The sequence below is a fragment of the Channa argus genome, chromosome 1 (assembly GCF_033026475.1).
Source record: "Channa argus isolate prfri chromosome 1, Channa argus male v1.0, whole genome shotgun sequence".
Taxonomy (NCBI): Eukaryota; Metazoa; Chordata; class Actinopteri; order Anabantiformes; family Channidae; genus Channa; species Channa argus.
Window position 1 is genome coordinate 50616608 of NC_090197.1, and position 24912 is coordinate 50641519.

The following is a 24912-nucleotide window of genomic DNA, read 5'->3' on the forward strand; positions in this document are numbered from 1 at the left end:
ACGTCATTTTGTGGAACGTGGAATCCCCCATATTTTGGGTAAAGACACACGAGGAGCCATAAGTGGCTGTTAATGTGACGTTTTCGCTGCACATCTTGTATTCAGTGCGGATATAGGAACCACTTATCACCTGAATCACTTTACGCACAGTTCATTTAGGCCGAACTGCCGTGTAACTGATACCCAGACTTACTGGCGCCAGAGCATCTCGGACAGCTACGAAGGCGAGAAAACCCTCAGCCCAGCCTCCATTAACCTCAATTACAAGGACAATCAACGTTGTATCGTTCCGTTGAGATCTTTTTGCATATGCAAATAAAGAAGTGTAACCCTCCTATATGAGGCCAAGAGTCACCCAAGGGACAGAATCATCTTGACTCATCTTGAGACCACCACCCGGATGCAACATGGCAAACTTCTCTGTGGAGTGGCTTTCCAAAAGTTATTATGAGGATATCATCCTGCAGGCTAGAGATGACGCACTTCACTCAAAAGCCCAAAGTGAGGAGGGGGAATTTACACAGGAATCAAGGAGCCAATACTCTCCGACCTCACCGAACAGTAAGTTCGCTGATAACCTTTGTCTTAAGAGCTGAAATCAACAGGTCTTTGTATGTGTAGGCGTCGATTGTGAGTAAATGAATTCGCCGCTCTGTTCCTCAACCCAGAGAGCTGCGATTATTCTTCGGGGTCTGAGAGCGAAGTGGGAGATGACAGCGAAGGCGAGGCCACGCAGCAGCGACGGTTAAGGACCAAGTTCACCTCCGAGCAAATCAGCAAACTGGAGAACACGTTCAGGAAGCACAAATATCTGGGTGCTCCACAGAGGAGGAAGATCGCCGAGAAGCTGAACCTCTCAGAAACTCAGGTGGGTTTCAAACAGGCCCAGGTCTCCAAGAATGTTCGTTTTCATATTCCACTGGTTCAACGTGTATAAAGACGTGCAGCTCATGTTGTGTGATTTTAAACAACAGTTTAAAGTTAATAACTCTGTTTATAGTAGCTGACGGCAGTGTGTTGCTCTCTCCAGGTGAAAACGTGGTTCCAGAACCGAAGGATGAAGCTCAAACGGGAAGTCCAGGATTTGCGCACAGAGTTTTACTCAGTCTCGGCCGCTCTGCTGCCGCCCCCGCTGTTTCAGCACCCCGCCCTGCGTGGACAGTTCCCCGCCAGCAGAGGCCTCTACCAGGAGCTGCAGCCGCCGCCCGCCGGGGCGACCCTCCCCGCCCCTCTGCACCAGTACCCCCCCCACGCTGTCATCCTGCCTCCACACTTCTACTGAGGTCCCAGAAATGTTCAACCAAACTCTTGTCTAGAATCTAGATACGTGTTTTCCCATTGCTCTCTCTAAAAGAGGGGTTGTGAATATCATTGATTTCAACATGTTGGAAGCACTACAGTAAATATAAATGTAACGTTTATGAATTAATTAAATAATGTAAATATATTTGTGGTAAACTCTCTAAAATAAAACTCAGTGAAAAAGTACACGTTGCCTTCGGGTCTGAATTGTAAGTGGGTTGGAGTAATGAGTACTGGCCAGCAGGTCCCTGTCAGCTGCGGGCAAATGTTTTCCTTTGGCGTCCGGTATCACTGCTCTAAGCTGTGCTCGCCGCCTCCTGTATCGTATAGATTTGCATGTGCAAAGGCAAATCAAAGCGGCGCTAACTGCTAGATAATTGAGCTCCATTGTGTCGGGATGGAACAATTCGCACTTACTTGACAGGATGCTGGGCGACGGCGCCGTCAAGTCTGCCCAAGTCTGCCCAAGGTGTATGATGCCTCATGTTAAAGTCATTAGGTCACCATCTAAATGGGTGACAGTCACTGAGGCTTAATATGACGCTAAATCTATGGATCTTTCCGGATTAAAATGACGTTTGGAGCAAGGGCTCACTCCACGCACGTGCAAGCATTTAAAATTAAATGAAATACTGACACCTCCCACCAGGAGGCACACTCATCAAAGAAGATGATTAGAATTCCATCATAAGAAGAACAGTGTTTATTTAAAACGTCCCTCTTTGCTGAGGGACGCTGCAAGGCCTCAGTCTGCAGCATCGCCTGCAAAGGGTCCTGGCGATAATGGCAGCATCAGCATTAATAAATGAGCCAGTGTGGGGGGGCAAAGACCCGGTGAGTTGAATGACAATGAGGTGCTTGAGTCAGGTGAGTCGCCAGGTGAAGTCTCAATAAAGATGTAGCTGAATGGCAGCAGACAGACGGGAGCCGAGGCTCCGATGATGGGGAGAGTGTGATGGGTGTTTGCACAATCAGTGAGAGAGCTGTTCACGAGATCCTGAGATGATTTTAGAGATGGAACTAAGATGGAAGTCACATTTCCTTTTCATCTAAATCACTAGGTGAGAAATAAATAAATATCCAGAGGCACTTGTAGTATTTCCATTTCGTGTATCCTTTACTTGTCCTACTACAATTCAGAAGGAAATGTTGATGACAGTATTAGTTACTCGGTGCAGATGTTAATCGTTATAAAAATGATCATTATGGCTGGAACCAGCTGATAGGACATAAATCAGTTTTACCTTTAGCTGCTGCTTTTGCTCCACGTCATCTTTGCTCTTTTACTTTTGGAGTACTTGTACTTTTGTAACTTTTGGAGCATGTACTTCAGTGTGAGAAAAGAATTTGAAGTGGTACTTCTACTTGTAGTGGGGTGTTTCTTTAGGTGAGTACTTGCACTTCCACTTGAGTATTAAGTTTGTGTATTTCTACCGCTGCTGTCTATACATTTAATCCGCAGAGGGCAACAGTTCTAGTTACTGTGCCTACATACGACTTATATATCAGAATACAATCAGTTTCTAATTGCTAACGTTTTAACTATTGGTAACTATTTAATCTATTTTTATATTTAATTTCTTTATGAGTTACAGCACAGTTTCCTTTAAATCCTTTTTCTACACCAGATTTGGGTCCGTTTATCCAACATTTTACCAACAAAAGCAAAGATTGGATCTTAAACCCAACAAACAAATACAAACTATAGCTTGGTTCTTCTTGGACCCCTCAGGTTCATCATCAACACTAACGGTGGAAATAAGTGGTTAAAATCATTTCCACAAGCAAAAATAGTACAATGCCACAGACACTATCCATGTGCAATCTTATAATGTAATATATGATAATATCCCAGGGCTGGTTTCCTGCAGAACAAGTCATTTTACGTTTGAGGCTTTTTGCAATTTCCTGTGCATTTTCTTTGCTCTATATGTGGCAGCATGAATACAAACGCCCGACTTGAACCCGGAGTATTTTTAGGCGTGTTTGCTTGTTTGAGTCCCCTTCCAGCACTTTCTTTAGAAATGATTAAACGTCTTAAACGTGTGCTTAATAATAAATTAAGATCCTGTGGGAGACCGTTGGTTATTCCGTGGCTACTTTAAGTAGCAAACTACACGAAGTGAAGGACATTGTTTCATTGGTTAAATGTGACCCGTTTATATGGGATTAAAGCAGCAATACTGAGGCAACTGCTTGGGCACTGTTGCTCATCAGAGTTGCCCAAAAACATTGCCTAGTGTATCACCACTCTAGATCATTTAATAGCAGGCACAAACAGGGTGGAAACTGATAAAAATGTATGACTTAGCTTCCACCTACTAAAGATTCAAAAAGTCAGAACGTGCAATTCAGTATTTAATGCGTTTATTCACAGCAGAAATGATTCAAGTGAACAGATGTTTTAAATGAATAATTATGCAGCAAAAAAAATGGAAACATCATGTCACATCACCATGAATGCATAGGATGACTTCTGGGCTATTACACAAAGAGGAATCACAGAGAGACAGAATTCACCTGAGGTCAGTGTGTCAAACGTTGTGCTCTGCAGTCTTCCACGGCAGGCGGGAGCGCGAGGCGCGTACGTGCGCTTCGAGGTCAGCTGTCACGCCGGGGAAGATGATGAAATGGCTGTCTGCCGGGTGGAATACCTCTGCAGCCCCATTTTCCCATGCCCTATGCCTCTTTAAAGTTACATCTCAAAGAGGTATATGCATAGGAAAAAGGAACAGCGAGTTGTGCCCTGCTGCCCCTGTCGCCACACGCCCGGAGCTACGAGGGTACAGGGATGAGAACAGAGCCGGTCAGTTGCAATACATGACTTAAACACAGGTAGTAACTGGCTGTTGAATATATAAAAAAATAAAATAATAAAAAATAATTAAAATGCTGAAAAACAGTGGAAGGAAACATTTGCGTGTCATTTTCCCCAGTTCCCAAAAAGGACTTAGCTTTTTTTCTGAGAATGGTGTCGCGAAGTGTGAAGAGCACTTACCCCGTGAAGCTCCAGAGGAGTCTCTCCAGGGGAAGCACCTCCTGTTGGCCATTTTATCCCTCCACAGGGACCTTGAAGATGTTTGAGAAAATACAAAGTTGCTGTTGTCTGTGCTCACTCAGCACTTATCCTGCCTCCTTGGTTTCAAGCAATGACAACACACGTGTGGATGTGACAGATGCCTCTGGAGGCGAAAAAAAAAAGAAAAAAAAAAACAGCTTGCTACAATGATGCCTGTGCAAAGTTCATTGTCTGTTTTGCCCAAATCCATCTAGTTAACAGTGAAATTGTTATAGTTATTATCTCCTATCTGACACAGGCTGCAGATGTAACAAGCAGAGCACAGAACAAGGGGGAATGTTCAGGACGGTTCGTTCCTGTCAGTGGAAAAGTTCCTTATCTGTTCATTTTCTCTCTCCCAGAACAGTGGCCCCCCCATGCGTTTTAGCACTCAAGGTCTCTCAGACAAGGACTCTCAGGGTGTGTTGAAGTAGACACTGACACATGCACACACATGCACACACAAGCACACGCACACAGGCCGTGTAGTGTGTAGCAGAGGGAGTGTTATGGCATGTCAAGGCCAGTGCATCCAGCCGAAGATGAAACTGTGCTCTTTTCTCCGAACCTCTGAGTTTGCACCGTTAAGATGAGCAGTCATAGATCACAGGCTAAAGTAAAGGAAGATCTATCTTAGATGAGCATGTTGGCCCATGCTGAGGTCATCTCGCATCAAACTTAAGAGAACTAGTGTGTGGTCTAATGATGCTGTGGCTCAGGAGGACCACAAGTTGACTTTAGTGCATTTTTTGCTTATGTCAAATCCCACACAAAACAGCAGGTAGATGTTCTCTGCCTAGAAACAATCTGTGCTGAAGTCTTCTAATCACATTCAGAGAAAAAAGATGTGGGAATATTTTTTCATATCCATGCAACACACATAGCTTTTTTATAAAGTGTGACAGATTCAGAAATGCAACGGTCCATTAAATGCTGCAACATAGTCAACATGGAATGTTGATCTTAAGTTAAAATAGTGCGGTGGTTAAGATAAACAGCTCAATTTTAAGACGTACGTTTGCTAACAGTGTCTCACATTTGAACAGTATTATAATTACACACTACATATCAAAAACAACAATCCATTAATCAATCAGTTGTAGTCATTTGTAAGATGAATGTGGCTGTTATTAATTTGCAGTTTTTTGAAACTCATTTTACAAAACATGACCCCCCTAAAAAATGAAACTCAGCTGTTATTGGAATGAATGATGTCTGATCAATGATTATTGATAAGAAGATGACTCAAAAATTGTTGCATAGCAATGATGAATGAATCAGTGTGTGTGTGTATGATTTTTTTCCCCTTTGCAGGCAGATTTAAACACAAATGCTCCAAACCACCATTTGGTGGCAGCAGTTTCAAGTCCTGACAGGTCAAAAGCTGCATGTATTTAGTGTAAATGTCTGTACAGCATATACATTAAATTTATTTTGCGTATACTCAGAATGACATATGACACTGCAGTGTGTGTAGTATAAGCGACTGCAGACACATTCTTTTATTGAAACAAAAAAGATCCTGAAAATTGATCAAGGTCTGATAAGCAGTGGCATATTTCTGCTCTGACTGTGTGGCCACATATTTTTGTTATCAATATGTACTGTACTGATAAGGACGTCCAAGGTGCAGCATCCTGCATTCTGTCCTCTTTTGGACACATATCTGTGTCCGTACACACACACACACACACACACACATACACACACACAAACAATAGGAAACAAGTGAAGTCTACTGCAGCAGTTCTCCCCCCCCACCCCCCCCCCCCCCCTCCACATCAAAACGTTGTACTCATTTCCTTCACGTCTCACGAGGGACTGCATTTAATTGGGTACACTTTACAATGCAGCTTTTAAAATCCACTCTTGTTTTTTTTCTTTTTTTTTTTTGCAGCGTGTTTCATTTGAGTGAGCCAAATATGCGGAGTTAAGCAGAAATGTCTCGCTGTGGAAAAAAAAAAAAAGGCAACAAAAGCTGCTTGTTCATCTAAACACATCTGCCGGGGAGTCAGAGCGAGTTCACTCAGCACAACGTTTCACAGGCAAAGCGTGGTTTAAGAGTTCTGACACGTTGACAGGATGGGGTATGATATTTCCTAAATCACAGCACAACAAACACCTGTAGTTGTCTTCAGGCTTGATTTGGCAATTTGGGGGGGATCTGTCGTGCTCATTAGCAACAAACAGAAGTTCGGTGCTCAGTAAACACCGTGTTTGGCTCCGAAATACCTGCTGTGCAGTTTAGTGTATTTGTAGGAAACAATTAGGAGCAAATAGTTTTGCAGTTCTCTGCGTGAAGTTGCTGTCGCTTCCCATGATAGTAGCTCAGCCCTGTTCAGCTTCTCAGGCCACAACGATGGTCTGTAGTAACGCTGCAAAAACTACAACCATGGATGCACCGATATCTCAGCCACACACCTTTATGCTGCTATTGATTTATGTTTTTGTTGATGGTTTTTCACCAAAAAGTTTTTTTTTTAAACGTTGTATTGCTACAGTTGTGCTCATTCAAAATGTGATGATGTGATGAAGGTCACAAAGAAATCAACATTGGTATCAAGCTCAACCTATATTTTCACAAGTTAAAATTTGTTGGGCCTGAGAAATATAAGTTAACAGCAAATTCATTGAAAATTATTACGCATTAGGCCATTTTAGTGAATTTAGTGAATATGTCTTTCAGTGTGGAAACAAATCTCATGGTTTTACTTATCTGATTTTATTATTAAAAACTTCCTAGCATGTTCGAATTTCCAGTAAATCCTTTTTTGACTTGAGGGAAGACATGCAGTGTCTTTCTATAATGTGTCTGTGACCCAAAGGAAAACAATGAAACCCCCGATGAAGGACGGTGTGCAGTCTCCTGCCGTGTTTGAAATAAAATTCCTCTTCTGTATTTGGAAGCTGGTCATGTACAGAGTGAAGAAATAAATAAATAAATGAAATGATTTGCTTTACTTAGTAGTTCAATGAGGTTTCTTGCCTTGAGATTTAGTTTTCTCTTTCAACTTATTTCGTTTTTACAGTCTATAAAGACTTTCACAAAAACAGACCATGACTAGGTTTTAGAGCAAACTCACACTTTCAGACGGACGTCTGAATGTGTTTTGTTACCGAAATTAATGTAGCAAGTGCTCAGTGACCCATCAGTCAGCCCCCGGGAGGGTTTCTCCAGACAAATGAAAACAGATTACAGTCCTGTCTAGGAGACATGTCCCTTGTCATTACAGAGTCTAAATAATTGTGAGTAACGTTTGTCTGTTTATGTCATGTGTTGCCACTGGACTGCAGCATAAAACCAGTCACTGCAGACTCAAAAATGAGCTTGTCAAGCTGGTTACTGCCCAGTATTTCAATTTATCCTCTGGTTTATGCAGAAACATCTGCGCCCCAGACTACACGTTGTGTTTGGAGAATGTTAACACTTTATATTACTCATTATTAGCAGATAAGGAACAATTAAAAAACAATAAATTTTTCATCTCAAATAATGGCAGGAACACACTGGTACAAGGACACGACCAAAATTCTTTCTCTTGGCAGCAAATGTTTTTAATATTATTTGCAAATTCACACTGTTGGAAATCTAATCTAACACTGAAGATTTCTGAGCCTCGCGGCGTCGCTGAGCTGCTGCTCTGGCCGTAGACGCTTGTCTGGTTTTGGGGTCACAGCTGCCCGGGAGCTTAAAACTTAAAACAGCTGGAATAAGGTGTTGTATTGGAAATAACTGCCCTTATCTCCTGTGCAAACCACACCGCTCCAAGGTCGTCCAGGCACAAAGAAACAGTTTGTATGAGCCCAGACTCACTTTTGTTTCAAAGTTCTCTTCAGTCTGAAAGTGTTGCATTGTTGCACCTCTGGGAGGCTGTGAGGCAGCATCTTCCTGTTCTTCTCCCAGTTTGCACTTGGTGAAGTTAAACTTCCCCTCCCTCTGTTTTCCTTGTTGTGTTGTGCTTTGGTGCAGGATGCTGAAGCTGCAGTTAAACAGATGGAGATGGGAGGTGGGGCGGAAGGGAGGGGGGGGGCTCCTTATGTAAGGGCCAATCTGCACTGGGCACGGGGACTGACAGAATAAGGCCATGGGGTGGCGAGACGAGCGCCACCACCAGGTCCTCTGGGGAGTCGGACCACCACCGTGCCACCTGGCTCCCAACAGGAGGGACTTGAGCATCCGGAGGCTAAAAGTTTTCATCCCCTCTGAGCGAGTGGGACCTGATGAAAACGCCTGTTTTCAGGCGTGTAGATGTGTGAGAGGAGGACAGCAAGAGAATCATGACCCGCTGGTGACTAAATCAATAACACATCATTATGCAATAATACATACGCAGCACCTATTTTTACATATAAACTAATATCTCGGACTTTATTATGTTGCACGTGTATTTGCAAGCCGCGTTTTGGCGTAATCGTCAGTGTGTGGGAATCTAAGAGCATAGCACACTCGGCTGTTATGGAAACCAGGCAGCATTTGACCTCAAGTTAACTCATGACTCTAATTCTTGTGCTCGTACCATTCAAGGCTGTGCAACACTCTGTTACAGTTTCTGAGCCTGAAGGAGCAGCAGCAGAAGGAGCTTTTGTTTTTATTCATCTCCTTGTTTTAAAGAAAAATACCAGTGGACGCACTGTTAGATACACGTTTGAAACATTTAAATCCATAGCATTAAAGTACTGTGGAAACGTTCAGGAAATGCTGATAATCAGTAACAGACACCACAGTGGAAATCATCCACTGAAATTGTTTTTTGTTTTTTTTTCTGTCCTTGTGATTCTCGCTGTCTCTCTCTCTCTCTGCGTCTTTCTCTCTCCCGGAAGGTGGCTCAACCCGACGACAATGGTGGATGTCTGTCGTTGTCGAAAGACATTTCAATTTGGCAGCCCTCCCACAGGACCAGGCAAATTACCACTTCAAAAGGCTGCGAGTCCCCAGGTTGCTCCCAGTGGGGTCGGCCCAGTCTGCTCTCTCTCTCTCTCTCTCTCTGTCTCTCACCCTTCTGCTCAGCAATGCTGATGGGAGCCCCCCTTCAGCAGGCTTGTTACTCCAGGAGAACAGTGACCGTGTTTATTAATCTGCCAGAATATTGGAAATTATGTTGAGTGGAGTGTGAACTGTTACAAATTGACAGAAGATTCGTAAACCTTGAAGCTGCCTTTCACTTTTTTTTTCCAAGCTCTTTGCCCTGTAGCTTCCAATACAATGTACAGAAATGCATCCCCAAGCACTTTTGTTTTAACCCAGTGTCTATTTTTGTCAGAAAGTCAGAAAATGACGTATATTTACAGAAATGAGGGAAATACATCACCCAGCTGAAACAAACCATTTACTTTCTCTTTTTACACCTGTGCTTCTACCACTGGGACCACAACACATTAGCTATGTCAGTGAAAGAGCTTAAGGTGCCAGCACCATGCAGGACAATCTGGGACTAATTTGTCCCTCCTGATGATCAAGCGGGGTGAAAGTTGCTGATTATTGGCCCAACTGATCCTGTAGGTTGAGCGGGTTGTTACCGACGCGCTGCTTATTTGGAAATTGCGAAGAGCGTGAGCCTGTCGCTCCCCACAAATGTCAAAATGTCAAATCATCGAGTTGTGCGAAGAAGCAGCAACGGAAATACTGAGAACAACCACAGCCAAAAACACCTAGTTGACCATAACAAGACACCTGCCTGCCTGTTTTACTCAGGGACATGTTAACATGTACGTTTCTGTGAGATCCATGTCCACTTTGAAATCTGTGTGTGTTTAGTTTTTGAAAATGCCTAAAATTTAAAATCCTCTAATTTGCACCAGGCTGGAACCACAGGTCTGTATGACGAACTGAGTTCAACTCAGTATTTTCCTTTTTAATCAACTCATTAGAAGCAACATCACCAGAACCGTAATTGAAGCACGCAATGCAATATGAAATGAAATCAAAGTGATAATGCAATGAATGAAGTGTAAAGACTATGATCACTTGACTAGAATGGAAGAGAAGCTTGTACACAACCTTTAATTTTAACAGTCTGGGTTACTTATAATGAGGTCACTGAAAGTGTGTTTTCTCCTTTATCTGATAAAGAAACTATTCTGAATTATGTGTTGCGCATCAAAAATGCAGTCAGTGTAACTAGTATTTATGTTTATCGGAAATATTGAGTTTAACCAGTCTTTACTGTAAAATATTATTATTATTATTATTATTATAACAGGAAGTATAGCTCAACCCTATTGGGTGCGGCTGACACGTGACGTCAAACACTTCTGCAGTTTCCTTCTTAGACACAGCTGTAATGTGGACACTGATGATTTTGTGTCTTCTGCTGCTTGAAAAACTCGCATACAAACTGTGGAATGTCAAAGCATTTTTTTTTTAGAACTGACAACAGCGTTCAATCTAAAAAAAAACCAAAAAACACCCACAGCAGATCAAGTACACGCTCCCAATTGTTATTTATCATAAACAGCTATCCATTTATACCGAGGCGTAAAAGCCTGGTCATGAAGTGTTGATGATGTTCAGCCCATTTAGTGCCTAAGAGACATTTGACACTGTTAAACTATGTGAGTTATGTAATTTTCTTGTTATGTGAGATGAAAGATCAGAGTTCAAAGTGCAATAGATGTTATTTTCATGAATCTGAATGATCAAATAAACACTGAATAGCACGGCGGTGAGAGATTCTGTGTTCATGGAGCTTTGGGTGGACTATGTCCCTCAAATTTGCCACTGAAGACTATAATAAGAACCGGATTCAAAGAGAGTTCTAGTGCACTCTAGTTTCCACGCAGCTATGATAAGTGAATCCAGATAAATAATACACCCAAAATGTGTAACGTGTTAAGACCCCATGTAATGGCTGCTGAGTAGAATCGGCTGGTCCGTCTGGTCCCGTTTGTTGCCTTGGTTCTCTGGTCGTATACGTCTCAGGTTGTAGTCTGACTTCCTCTGCCGGCCCTGAGCGGATGTGGGATGGTGCAGGTCTCGGGAGGTGGGCCACGCTTTCTTCCTCAACATGTGTGCCCGGACTCTGAAATCCAGCAAAGTCAAAAACCATAAGACCCCCAGTATTGTCCGATATGGAGCTACTGTATTAACTACAGTACAAAGAAGTGACTTGAGGATCCAGCTTCCCTAACGCAGATTTGTTAACGTTGCTGTTGTTCCACCTTCTTGAGTTCTTTGTGTTTGTGTGTGTGTTGATCGGAATCTCTCTTTCAGTGCACGTGCAGCTTCTCTGGGTCTGTTTCAGAGCTTGTAATAAGCCGTGCAGGGACTAAAGCAGACATCACAGAACCTGCCAGGGAGCTGACAGGGAGTGAAGGAGCACGATTGTCTGAGTTGACTGACGCTGCACGTCGCGGCATCACCGCCACTTTAATGTTGCGTGCTGCTGTCGAAGGAATCAGTTTGGTCGGATCCGAGCTGTTGATGCACTCATATGGCAAATTAAAGATTGAATGCTGTTTAAATATTAAGTGTTTGCATCTCTGGGCCTTTGACTCTGACAGCTGACCAACGCTGACACATCAACAAAATGTGTCGGTATATTTCGTGTAATGTCACTTAAATAGGTCGGTATTATCTCTTTTGTGGTTTAATATGGCTCAGGAGGAACCCGGAACCCTGCCAGTCTCCCTTTATTCCGACACCATTTCACAAGTCGTTACCCGTTGCATTCTAACACATACACACACACACCTACACACTACAGTACAGTACAGTACAGTACAGTACAGTATTCCTTCAGGTGCTGCTAAATTAAATGCATCTGAATGTGCTCAATTTAGGTGTGTGGAAAGCTAAGAGCAAACCCTGACACAAATGGCAGCACATCACAGCAGCTGCTGGAAAGGAAAATATGGAGCTTTGGCTTAGCCGTGCTGTATCTAACCGCATGTGGTGCCCGTGCTGTGCGAGGGCTGCAGAGGGGAGATGTGAGGGTTTGTGAGTTTTCAACATTTTTACTGTTTCATCTCTCTTTTCCTGTCTATGAATGTCCAAGTGAGGAGTGATCCCTCTCTCTCTCTCTCTCTCTCTCTCTCTCTCTCTCTCTCTCTCTGCATGCTGCTCCCTAGTGGGACTGATGATCCAATGTGTGTGTGAGAAAATGGATCTGTGGCCTTGTATGGAGGGAGCACTCACCTCCTACCCCCTTAACCCCCCCTCCTCCTCCTCCTAGGCGAGTGATAAGAGCCTTATGATAGGCCTTGCTTTCCGTTGATGGTGAGAACTTGAAGATAAGGTGGGCAGTTTGTGTGTTTGTGTGTGTGTGTGTGTGTGTGTGTGTGTGTGTGTGTGTGTGGGGGGGGGCAACTGGGAAACTGGGCCTTCTCCAAGGAACAGGGAGTTCTCTGACTCCTCTGATACTGTTGTACACAGATGATGACGGTTGCAGGATGTGTAGTTGCATATGTGTACTTTGATTTGCAGCCCCCTAACGCGTGCGGCATTTTTCTGGCACAACATCGACCACAGTCAAAAACCGAAACCCACCACCGAAGTTCACTGAAGTTTGGTTCAAACAAATGTGAGCTTCCAAGAAAACATAACGGTGCATGCTGGCGGCCTGAAACCGTCGGCCACATCCTCGAGAAAAAGCACTGAAATAAAAAAAAAAAGAACTCCTTCTTTATACAGGATGTGTTTTTTGAAGTCTCAGCAACAGTGAAGTTAATTAAGTTCGAGTGAGTGATAATCAGATTTAAAAAAAAAAAAAAGTGCCCTTGGAACTTGGCAGCAGATCCCTTTTATGGTCCTATTAGCAAAAATATAGAATGTGTCGTGGGAGGATACTCATTAATCTTATGTTTTATCTTAAGAAAATGAACGTTACAGAACATTAAAAGGTGGCAAAATTACCTAAGAGGCGACTGCATGAAGACATTTTCCACCTCTGTGCTCATGTCCCTGTGCTCATGTCATGTCAGCCCAGCTTGAATACGAAACTTGAGTCCCGCAACTTTCCCTCTGTTTTCCAAGGTTGTTGTCTGTGTTAAGGGGAGGGTAATGAGCTGTCAATCAAATGACCAGGGTTTGATTCATGGGTAGTTCCCAGGGAGGACTGACTTATTGCTCGGGTGAAACTTGAGCCGTGATGACAGCTGATGCGTGCAAAAAAAGAAACAAACAGCCACATTTGCATTGCCGTAGTTTTTTTTTTTTTTTTTCCGAGCTGTCATCACCTATTCAGTTTGACAGAAAATGTGATTATCACTCCCCCCCCACCTTGTGTGGTTTCCAGGAGGAGAAGGGAAACAAAATGTGCCTGTGTGTGTGTGTGTGTGTGTTTCTGGGGTTAAGTAATCTGTGGTCATCTTTACAGAAGCCATCTCTGCTGGAAGCAGCTTGTGTGTTCCTGACACTTTCTCTCATTAATAGATACACCGTGTCCTGCTGGGGAGGCCAGGTGTTGCTGGAACTGTCATATATACACCCACCACTCAAGATGCTTCGTGCACAGAAACGTGCACACACACACACACACACACACACACACAAAGGGGGGTTATGTGAGAGGTTACATGTTATATATTTATCAGCCCATAAACTTGGGGCAGCTGTGGCTCACAAGGTAGCGTCATCCTCCAATCAAGGGGTTGGCAGTTTGATCCCCGCCTACTTCTGTCCGTACATTGACGTGTCCTTGGTCAAGACACTGAACCCATTGCTGCTCCCACTGGTCAGGTCAGCACCTTGGTTTAAGGCCAGCGTGTGTGTGAGAAGGCGAATGTGAAGCTACTGTAAAACACTTTGAACACTTTCTACCTTACGCGTAATAAGGTAGAAAGTGCTGAAGTTTGTCTGGGTTTGGGTACAAAGACACATTGTTGGGTGTAGGCGGTAAATAAACATGTTCAGGATTTGGAATTATATCCTGGATGGATGAAGTCACAGCTTCTCTTGCTTACAACACCAACAAATGAAAGTAGATTAAAAAGTAGCTTCTCCAGTCTCTTGCAGGGATGTTCTCACCAACCTCTACGTCCTCTTTTCAAGACCATGACAGTCTTACAGGCTAAATGACCCTGTTCGCTAAAGCCCCTAGACATTGTCCAGATGTGCTGCATTTGTTTTGGTAGTTTTCCTTTTTCCTTTTATCAATATGATCAACGACTTGGACTTGTTCCCCTCACGAGGGATCTGGGAGGAGTTTGGGATGAGCCAGACGCACTCACTGCCGCCACCCTCGCGTTTTATCCAGGCTGCATGCTGGCACCAAGGTGGCAACCTTGGTGGCTGTGCGGGGGTGGGATTCAAACTCGTGGCCTTCTGCACCCCAAGCCAGTGCTCTAACACCCACTTCCACTTATCAACATGCTGAACTTCACTTACAAAACACTGTGCAATAAAAGAAACTGGTTAAATTATACTAAAATGTTGAGAACAGCTGTTTAGCTGTCAAACCACAAAACCAAGCAGAGCAAGTACAATCAATAGACCACAGCAAAACATTTCTTACAACATCAACACCCCCTGCTGGTTTAAATATGAAAATATGGAATGTTAAAAATATGATCAAACATAAATGCTGATGTATCACTGGGTGTTACAGTTGTCAGCACATAAAGTGCACAGAAAGTTACCAACAGTGATCTGTGACCCTTAGTTTTTATTAATCACTATACAGGTTTTTCAATAATTACTATAATCACTATAGATTAGAATACTATGCCACTGTGGCACAGGAAGGTAGAGCGGTTGTCCATGTGTCCTTGAGCAAGACACTGAACCCCAACTCAGTTGCTCCCGGTGAGCGTTGGCCAGCTGCATAGCAGCTCCCCCATCGGTGTGTGAGTGTGTGTGTGATTGTGAGTGTGAATGGGTGAATAAGAAGCAGTGTAAAGCGCCAATAGGGAGAAAAGTGCTATATAAGTGCAGAACATTTACTTCTGTACCTTAAGTAAAATATAGATTATCAGGTACCTAAGAGAAAAACAGGTGAGGGCAAAATGTTATGAGTAACGTATGTATCACTACAATTCAATACAATTTTAGGTTTATAGTTCTATATATATATTAAAATCCTGCCTACATGTACATATTGTACAAATGTTTCTTATTGTTTTAAGTTAAAACAATAGTTAATAGGTAGCACAGTTCCGTTAAGGTAGATACCAGATAATAGCAGAACTAAAATCTCAAGGATATTAAGGAAATCAACAGATGAAAAGAGAATCAAAAGCAAGGAAATGCATCTGTATTTAGGATCTGAAAATAAAATGCCAAAGGACCTGGTCTTTGGTGAATCCAGTCAATGCCTGGCATAAGTGTAACCCTCTGGGAGGCTCTTTGCCCAGGCCCAATTGTGGATAAAGCACAGTAGAAGATTCCACCAATCTACAAAAGTGGAGCTTAATCTACCATTTCTTTCCATCCCTTTCACAGAAGCATGAGTTGAAACATCAGCAGTGTGGGGCCTAAACACCACCACACAAGGCCGTGCAACACTCTTCCCACTGAAGTAGATCTCTGTCCCATTATCACTATTTCAATTAATGATGTGCATATTCTCATCTTGATACCAAATCTATTTCTTGCTTTTTTTTTTTTATACCCTCTTCATTAACTTTCTTTTCAAGTCATTTCCCACCCAGGTTAGGGTTAATTCATCTATTCAGTTCATTCAAATTATGGGACAAAGTCTCACTTAGTAATTACAGGGCATTAATTATATCATATTCATTAATAGATTGACTATTACAGCTTCCTCATGCCGGAAAAGCTCTTTTATTGTTGAAATTTGGAAGTAAATCCACTTCACAACCTCCTTATAATTAAAAAAGAGCAAAAACAAGTATTGAAATGTTATCGGATAAGATCAATTTGCTCTAAAAATTGCCTTTTGCAAAGGCTGCTACATGATATTTAAAATATGCACACATGAAAAGCAATGTTGGTATAATTTAGTGTAAAACTAAACATATTATTAAAGTTTAAACACCTGAGTTGATTTCACAGATGACATCACAGGTTACCTCACATGAGACCTTTTCAAAGACTGACCACTGAGGACTTGCCCTCAAAAAGCTCCAGGGTCCTGTCATGAGTTTAGCATCCTGTATCTTTTTTCTTAACGCACCCTCGAAAGCCCATTTCCCCAGTCTCCAACCGCGCAGTGCTGGTTCCAAGCCCCGTAAAAATTAGGGAGGGTTGCGTCAGAAAGCCAAATTGACATGTGACCCTGAATCTTCGGGATGAGCAGAAAGGACAAAAAAAGAAATAATAAAAAATAAAAATTGTCCAAATGAATGAAAATACACAATCTTATAAATCCGATTAACGATCGTCAGTGAGTTCAGCCATGAATTCAGCCAAATCACTTTTCACACTACTCTAAATATGTAAGAAAACACTGGACATCCACGGCAACTTGTTGGCTGAACTATTTAATTCAACAATCTTTAGAACTCAAATTTGTACACATGTGACACTGTGAACCAGTAAAAAAAATCTCATTTCATAAAATAATATAGTCAAGTATTAGCATAGCCTGGGGGGGTCAAAACTGTAAAATCTGTAAACACTTTTTACAGAATGTAATTAGCCAATCAGAACTACTTTAATGCTGTTGAAGTGCTGTGCTGTAGAATGAAAATGTGATGGAGTAAAGTCTGTTCAACTCAAATATGCTCATAAAATCAATGATCTCTTTGTAAGATTGTTTAAAAAAAACCCAACACAACATCTGGGGTGCCCCCCCCCCCCTCCCCCCAAAACATTTAAACATGCCCTAAGTCTAGTTTATTCCATCCCATTCTACCATTTTAAGAAAGCAGCACTTTGAAAACCGTAATCCACAGCTTTGTCGCCGCCCGGCTGGATGACTGCAATGCACTTTATCTAGGCGTCAGTCAGTCGTCTGCCTCTCGACTGCAGCTCGTCCAAAATGCTGCTGCACGTCTTTTAACTGGAACTCAAACGCTTGAGCACATTTTGTAAATTCTACCTTAACTTCGCTGGCTGTGTGTGCGCACTCTAAGATCCATTTTAAACCTTTTTCTATTTGCTTTTTAATGTTTACATCTCTAATGTTTAAACCTGCATCCAAATGCTTTGTTACGGTCGCTCAGATCAGCTGACCTGCTGCTCATGAGTTTACCAAAAACTAAAGCTCAGAGGAGACTGAGCTTAATTGGTTGGTATATACGTTGTGTGCTGTTTTTATTTCTGCCTCGTCTTATTTTCTATTTTTAACAATGTCCATGCTACTTATCCTGTAATGGTGTGGAACTGTTGAAACTGTGTTGGTAGCTGGACACGTGAGATTGAACAGAGGAAAAAGCTATTTGAAAGCAAAATGAAAGAGAAAAACGTTGTCATCCTTACAGAGTATTACTGCCATCATTGCCATAAGATAGATTGTTCAAATTGACTTTGTGTTTGTCTTTATTTGAGAAGCTTCAGTCTGTCCCATCGAATGAAAACATCAAAGCGCAATAAATTGGGGATCCTCACTGAGGACAGGGCATAGAGGAACTAGTGGGACAGACAAAAATCACTTGCCAGTTTCCCGTACAACCATAAAGAGAAGTAGCCTCCCTGTGCGCATCCACAGGCCAGCAATTACAGCTGAGTCTGACTGTTTCTGCTTCATCTTTTTCTGCTCTATCGACATGTCAGCGCTGAAGTCAGAAACACTGAGGATGAAAGAGCGGGCAGTGGACAGCTGGCAGAAGGAAAACAGCAGCAGAACTGAAATGAATTCACTTTTGTGCCGGTCACACCGGACATGGATTTTCTACATGGTTCAAATATTGATTTGTATTTTTTTATTTAAAAAAAAAAGAAAGAAACGGCAATCTCACTTATTGTCAAATAATTGAGAATTATTGCTGCATTGTGAGAAATATGTGGTCGCACACTCCTTTCCCCTCACACATCACCTGTGGCCACTGAGTGAGGAAGCTACGTGACAGATTTATTGCCTGATGCCTCACTCTGTCCAGGTTGCTCTTTCCCTTCCCCTCAAAGCGTCTGGTCAATTGGATTTAAAGTGAGGTGCACACAGTCTGTACATGTTTGCTTTAGATTATTGCCACAGACATACAGTTTTAAAACCCGCCGCCATTTCAGTCTTTCCTCACGACGCCTGCAGAGGATTGGAGAGCGAGTGTGAAATTGTCCGTTGCAAAAAAACAGACCTCGACGTGAAATTGCACAGAACAGAGAGTCATAATCTTGGACTCAGACCTCTTTCCCTTCAGAGAGCAATGGCTTTGCCTATAAATAATCTTTGCACTCATTTGCTAATGCTGCTCACTGCCCTGCCAGTGAAAAACAGCTGCGAGGAGAAGCAATCCTTTCCCCCCACCCCATCCCTTCTTTGTTTCTCTTTAATTGACTTTTTAACAAGGCCATGTTCGAGTTGACTAGCTACACCCCTTTATTCCCAACCACCACTAACACACATGTACACTTCTCTCATTGGCTGAGGTGGGAAACTCATTAAAATTGTGTATGTGTGTGTGTGTGTGTGTGCAATACTTCCAATTTCTGAATCAAAGAGCTATGTGCAGGGGAGCATAAATGAACAACATGTTTATATGCATGATAATGCCGACCCTTTGCTTTCCATCAGGGGAGGTCAGACTAAATAATGCATTCTAACTGGGATGAAAACACCCTCTTGGGTGGATTTGGAGCAAATTATTTTCCTACCACTGTTACAAAGTCCTAGTGAGAACCTGCTCCAGGAGAGTAATTTGGAACAAGCCAACATTGGCTGGTTAGAATTGTGACCTTAAAGGCTTTTCGTTGGCTGCTTGTGGATCAGATCATCATCTCACATCCCACGTAGACAACAGTCAATGCAGCTAATGACATCGGAGGAGTAATTTGAACAAACTCAAGGTCCTCGATTGTGGATTGTAATGGTGATGACAACTGAACACATTCCTGACTCTGTGGAAGCCGTAGATGTTTGGTTTTTCTTTTGGTTAAAGCTTAATTCTAATGTAGCCATTTGCTTTATGCGCCACAGTATATAGTATGTTGTTCAATCGAACTTTTTGATGTAAATTGAAGAAATCATCTAATTAGATATAGCATCAGATGTTTAACCCTTGAAGAGAGTCATTTGTGTGTATTCGCTGTGTTTCTTTGCTAAAATGATCTCTAACTTTGCCAAGTCCCCCAAATTGAAAATAAGTGAACCCTTTTTCCTATTTTTGTGCTGAAATGAACAGTTGGCATTTATGACATCTAACTAAAAGCTACAGATCCTGAAAATAACATTCCTATGTGACTAAACTGCAACTGTAATTAAGTTTTGGTCGGAAATACATGTCTCAAAATATCTAAAAAAAAAGATTTTGGCTCTGTATTCACCGTTTCATTCATGAAGTACTGAGATGTTACTTAAGAAAAGGAGCTGAGAAAAAAAACAAACTTGTGCATCACCCTGATGGCAATTAACTGACAAGAACTGTGCTGCATTTCTTCTATGATTATTATTGATGATGTGTAGAACAAGATATAATGTGCACCTATTTCACCGTACTGAATCAGCATATTGCCTTAAAATCACCTGAGGTCAAATTCATCTTTTTATCCACATGTTATATTTTTCTCTTTATTTTAGTTCCTGGCTTTTTTTAGAAAACAAACAAATGTATTAAAAGACCTGTTTAAAGAAAAAGTGCAGGATTAATGGGACCATCAGAGTACGGAGGTGGTTGGGGCTCAGATCCTGCAACAGGACAAACTAGGCTTTTTGGATTTATTACACGGATTAATTGCACAACTACAACTACAATTACCAATATTTAGAAGCAACTTTGCAGAAAACAACAAGCCCAAAGTCCCATAGAAAATAATAAGCCGACAGAGGCAACTCTGTACATGAGAGTGTACACAGCTATTTAGATTCAATTACTTTTAATAATGCAAGGACACATAATAATAATAATAAAAAAAAACATTATTGGATTTGTTTGTAAACTATTTTGCTTTATTTACTTTATTTTACTTTTATTACCATAATGGCCCCCATGTGGGCTTTTGCCCAAACTTTACAGCATCTGTAGGTTTATCGAAGAGAAGCACTTTGGCTAAAGTCAGTGACAGATTGTGGTTTAGATTAACACTTTAATAAAAACTTAACCGAATGCATGATTGGAATCGGCTGCTTTTATATATTCTACATATTACAGCCTGATCGATGCGATGTTACACATCTCTCCAGCAGACAGCCACCGTCTCACACCCCTCACCACACGTGCCACCACACAGTACATGTATAACACTTGTTGCCTTACATAAAATGCGATGATCGGCAGGTTCAATGTAATAATTCAAACAGTGGCATCCACTTTTAGTGACCATTCCTCTTTGTACACAACAGAGTTCTTCTACTTCTCAGATAGTATTTTTACTTCCTAGAATTTTGACACATTCAGGCAAAAGCCCACATGCACCTCCGTGTGGGCTTAAGTACCCATATGCCAGAATTATACTATACTGAAAAAGGATCACAGTATGTTTTCGGGGGAATCATTTTCAAGAAGTGTTGCCGGGCTGCTTCTCTCCATTTTGCCTTTTCTTTCCACTCCCGTCATTTAGCTTATTTACCTGTTTGAGCCGCCACAAGGTTGGTGGATTAGCAGCCACCCTGAGGATAAGTTGTTCACTTTACAGAGGACTTCAGCGCCGACTGAGCTGATGTTATCATTTCCTCTGAAGTCTGTGCGATGCCTTTGAACACACTTTATCTTCACATCTCCGTACTTGCCTGCAAATGGAGCAACACACAGGGGCTGCTTTGAAAGGAATTAGCAATAGGAAGGTGCCCGAGTCACTTGTGAAGCATACTTAATTTGTATAACATAAATTAATGTTCTAAAAATAAGAACCTCATCTACTCTGAGCCCGAAACAATGAAATCCAGACAGTGATGAGGGACGACACTGAAAAATTTGTCAAAATGTGACCTTGTGGCCAAGCAACCGTGAAGATGAATGAACGAAAGAGGCGCAAAGCGATACTAGTTGGGATCCCAGCTGACAGAGAAAGCACTGAAAAAGACTGACAGACTTCAAGGGATCTCTCAGAGACCTTTTCGCTTCTCTCAGGTCCCTCCTGCCCCTTTCTGCTACAGCTGGAAATAGCAACTGCGTGACACTTTGCTCCTGTGGGCTCAGGCTGCTCTAAGCCAGCAGTGAAATGCAATGCTTTCTGCCACGGCTGTGTACTCAGACGGTTGTTGTTGTTTAGCTATGGAGGAATCAGATCGGGGACTCAGGGCTCCGATGTACACCCAAAGGAGGGTAGATTTCAGATTCCAGAGTGAAATGCCTTCTGGCACTGTTCCGCCAGCCCTTGATTTGAATAGACAAGAGCTGCTGGGGAGGATTGAGGGATAAAAGAGGCTGAGGGAGAGAAGTGACTGGAGCCTCAAGAACAGACACAAAGTCTATGTGCTGTATCAGCACAGAGGCATATGGAGAAGCAGAAGTGCCTGGTGTGACTCGGAAAAACAAAGATGCATGTCTTGTCAGGTCTTAGCTACAAACTACCACAAATGTAATGTTGGTGCAGTTGTTTGCACCTTTATCTGTTTGTAACTATAGTTCCCAACCTTTTTTTGGTCCCTTTATGAAGATGCTGGTTGTTTTTTTGCTCTTTCACATTTTTCTCCTTAACATAGGAACCCGGGTATCATAACAACAGCTCTGGCAGGAATATGATATGCTTATCGGTTTATTACATTTCTGTTTTTACAGTTTGATGCGTTTACCGATCTCATCAAGGATTTGAAGCCGCCGATTGTGTTTTTCCAGTTTTCCTTTGTCTTTAGCTGTGCACCCAATTTCAAGCTTGATCAGCCATTGCAATGGCAGCTTCTAACTATTAGCACATGCAAACATCACAGCAACACGTGCACATATAGAAGGTGGAGAGTACGGTGTGTTCAGCTCCTTCAGTGAGGAACAAATAAACATCAAGCACAGTAGTGTAGCAATACAACAATTAACAATGTTGCTGCGTGGAGCAGACATCTTGGATTTTGAGGATGTGGTTGGTTCTTCTGACTCGATCTGACTTCAGGGTTCGTTCCTGAATGATATGGATCATTTCTGAGATTTAGACCTGAGAACTTGGAAGTTCAGACACCGGTTGAAATTGAATGCATTGTATGTCCCCTTGAAGATTTGACCTTGGGACTTCATTAACTTGTGTTTTTCGTCCATCCAGACTTGCACCTTAAACATTTCATCAGTTTCTGACAGTTTTCATAATTGTTAATCTCTCGGGAGTTTAATTTTCGGTACCATCGTGCCCAAACCTACTCATCAGAGGTTGCACATGGGCTGTGATTAGACTATAATTTTCTTTAATAAAAATACGTTTCTTTTTTCCCCCGTTGCTAACTTGCTACTCATTATCTCACAACTGAAATTTTTCTTGTGACCTCCAAAGGCATCCTGACTCACATGTTGGAAACCATTAGATATGGGTTAGCAGTGTAAATTATGTTGAGTGTTAGCGTGAGCAAGTATTTTTTTTTTCTTTCTTTATGATACAAACATCAAATACAATAGATGAAGAGGTTATAAAGAGGTTGGAGAGAGGAGCGTTTAAATGCTGCACCAGTGACTCTCTATTGACATTCTGTCTCTTGCAGAACAGTACAAGGTCAACTATCCGAGCGCGGGAAGGAGCCTCAGCATGTGAAAGTAGTGCTTCATTTTTCCACCACTCACACATGCCGACACAGAACAGTTCCTACAATGAACCACTGAATTTAAAGCCCTGATCTCACCTTAGTTTTTCCTTTTCCTTTTCATCTCGTTGCCTCAACGGATTAATTGGAGGCTTTAATAATATTGCGGCAAGTACGCAGACATGTCTCTTTCTCCTCCCTTTGACCTGAATGTGGCAGCAGCCTTCGTCTCTTTCTGTAAAGACTGCCATGGGAGTGCATCAAACAGATGGCCTTTGTACCGGAGGCAACGCAAAATAAACCAACAAACGAATGAATAAGTAATCACACAGGGTGGGAAAAAGCCTCTAAAATGTGCACTAAGAACATGTTTGTCTGCACTGAGCCTTTTGTGTTTGCGATAATCCAAAATGTATCTTAGGAAACATGTTGTTTGCCAGGGCCCTAATTTCATTAGATTTATAGATGTTGCTCTTTTGTTCAATTAAGCAAGATGTAAAAAGGCTTGAGTGGGTTGGTTGCTGGCTATACACTATGCACCGTGCCCCACAGGGTTCTTGCATTCAAGCCATAAATATACGTAGAAGTAAAACACCACATTTTGCTGCTGTCTAGGCTGCAACCATTGAATTTTTTGGGGGTTTTACTCTGCAAAGGAGCCGCCTCAGACATAGCTTCAACGCTGCTGAGAGCTTAGAGGCACCGTCATCCAGATGGTCACACCTGTGCACACAGCTGTGTGGAATAACTGTGTATTTAATAGAGGAATTAACACAATCGTTCTCATTCGCGAGGCAGCGGGGTTATTCTTTGAAATCCCCCTAAAAGAACAACATCGTCATTAAAACAGTAATACGTTCGGCGTGTGATTAATGGCTTGCAGACACATTGCACATGCTGCAGTGTTCATCCATTAAAGAAAAAAGGAAGAAAGAAACTCGCCCCTGCATCTTATTGAGCCATGGCCGCTACTCATCGACCAGCGGAGCCATGTCAGTTGACTTTCAATGTGCACTGCGTCCTGCTTCTAACGTTGACACCGAGGTCATTAATTCACATCAAGGACACCTCCGTAATACACTTGTGTCATACAAATACAGTGGTTGTTAGTTTGCAAACAGCTTAGCAAGCAGTGAGCGTTCCTCGTGCTTTGATTCAGCGCTAAGTGCTTCATCAATCACAATCCCAGACAGATCATTAGAGGCTTCTAGGATGACAAGACTAGCCAAAACATCTACAGCAGATTGCTCCAGACCACCCCTCAAACCTTTAATTACACTCGAGGTTGGCACTTATCAAAGACATGCAGTGATAAGTGACTCACTCGATAGTGGCCATTAGTTGAAACAACTTGTTACTGTCAACTGTTTTTAATGACTTACTTTGAATTATCAGACAAACCCCACTTCGGGGAAAAGTTGGGATACTGTGTAAAATGTAAATAAATGACAACACCATGACAAGTCGTTGACCTAGTTTTGATTTTCAAATGGAAAATCTCAGAATTAATGAGGTTAATTGGCAAAAGGTCACTTTAATGATTTGGAGTAAAAAGAGCCTCCCAAAGATTTTACGTCTTTCAGAGGCAATGTTTGCCAACATGTGAGAAAATGCACGTTAACCACCTTAAAAATAATAATAACATAACATAAGACAAATTTGGGGATTTCATCATCGATGGTACATATTGAGTTTCTGGAGAATTTCCTTCTTCTGACAGCACAGAATGAAAACAGACAATTTAGTTTGCTCTGTATCCACAAAAACTCTATCAAGCAAAGAAACAACCAGATATAAACAAGATCCCGCAACACTGCCATCTTCTCTGAGCTTGAGCTCATTTATAAGGGGCCTAGACAAAGTGGTAAACTGTAAAAATGTGTCAACAATTCAAAGGCA

General features: G+C 42.1%; 1 protein-coding gene across 1 annotated transcript; it reads left to right on the top strand.

Moving 5' to 3' along the window:
• Positions 1 to 407: 407 nt before the first annotated feature.
• vent (ventral expressed homeobox) lies at positions 408 to 1336 on the top strand. The gene is made up of 3 exons (XM_067526057.1): positions 408 to 501; positions 636 to 868; positions 1031 to 1336. Exons 1-3 carry the CDS (start codon positions 408 to 410, stop codon positions 1280 to 1282), a joined length of 579 nt encoding a protein of 192 aa, XP_067382158.1. The 3' UTR covers positions 1283 to 1336.
• Positions 1337 to 24912: the final 23576 nt, after the last annotated feature.

Bases quoted from the DNA above. Each gene is read 5' to 3' on its own strand.
- vent (XM_067526057.1), top strand. From the start codon at position 408: ATGGCAAACTTCTCTGTGGAGTGGCTTTCCAAAAGTTATTATGAGGAT. The intron at 502-635 runs GTGAGGAGGGGG...GTCGATTGTGAG, and splicing joins ACTTCACTCAAAAGCCCAAA to TAAATGAATTCGCCGCTCTG. The intron at 869-1,030 runs GTGGGTTTCAAA...TGCTCTCTCCAG, and splicing joins TGAACCTCTCAGAAACTCAG to GTGAAAACGTGGTTCCAGAA.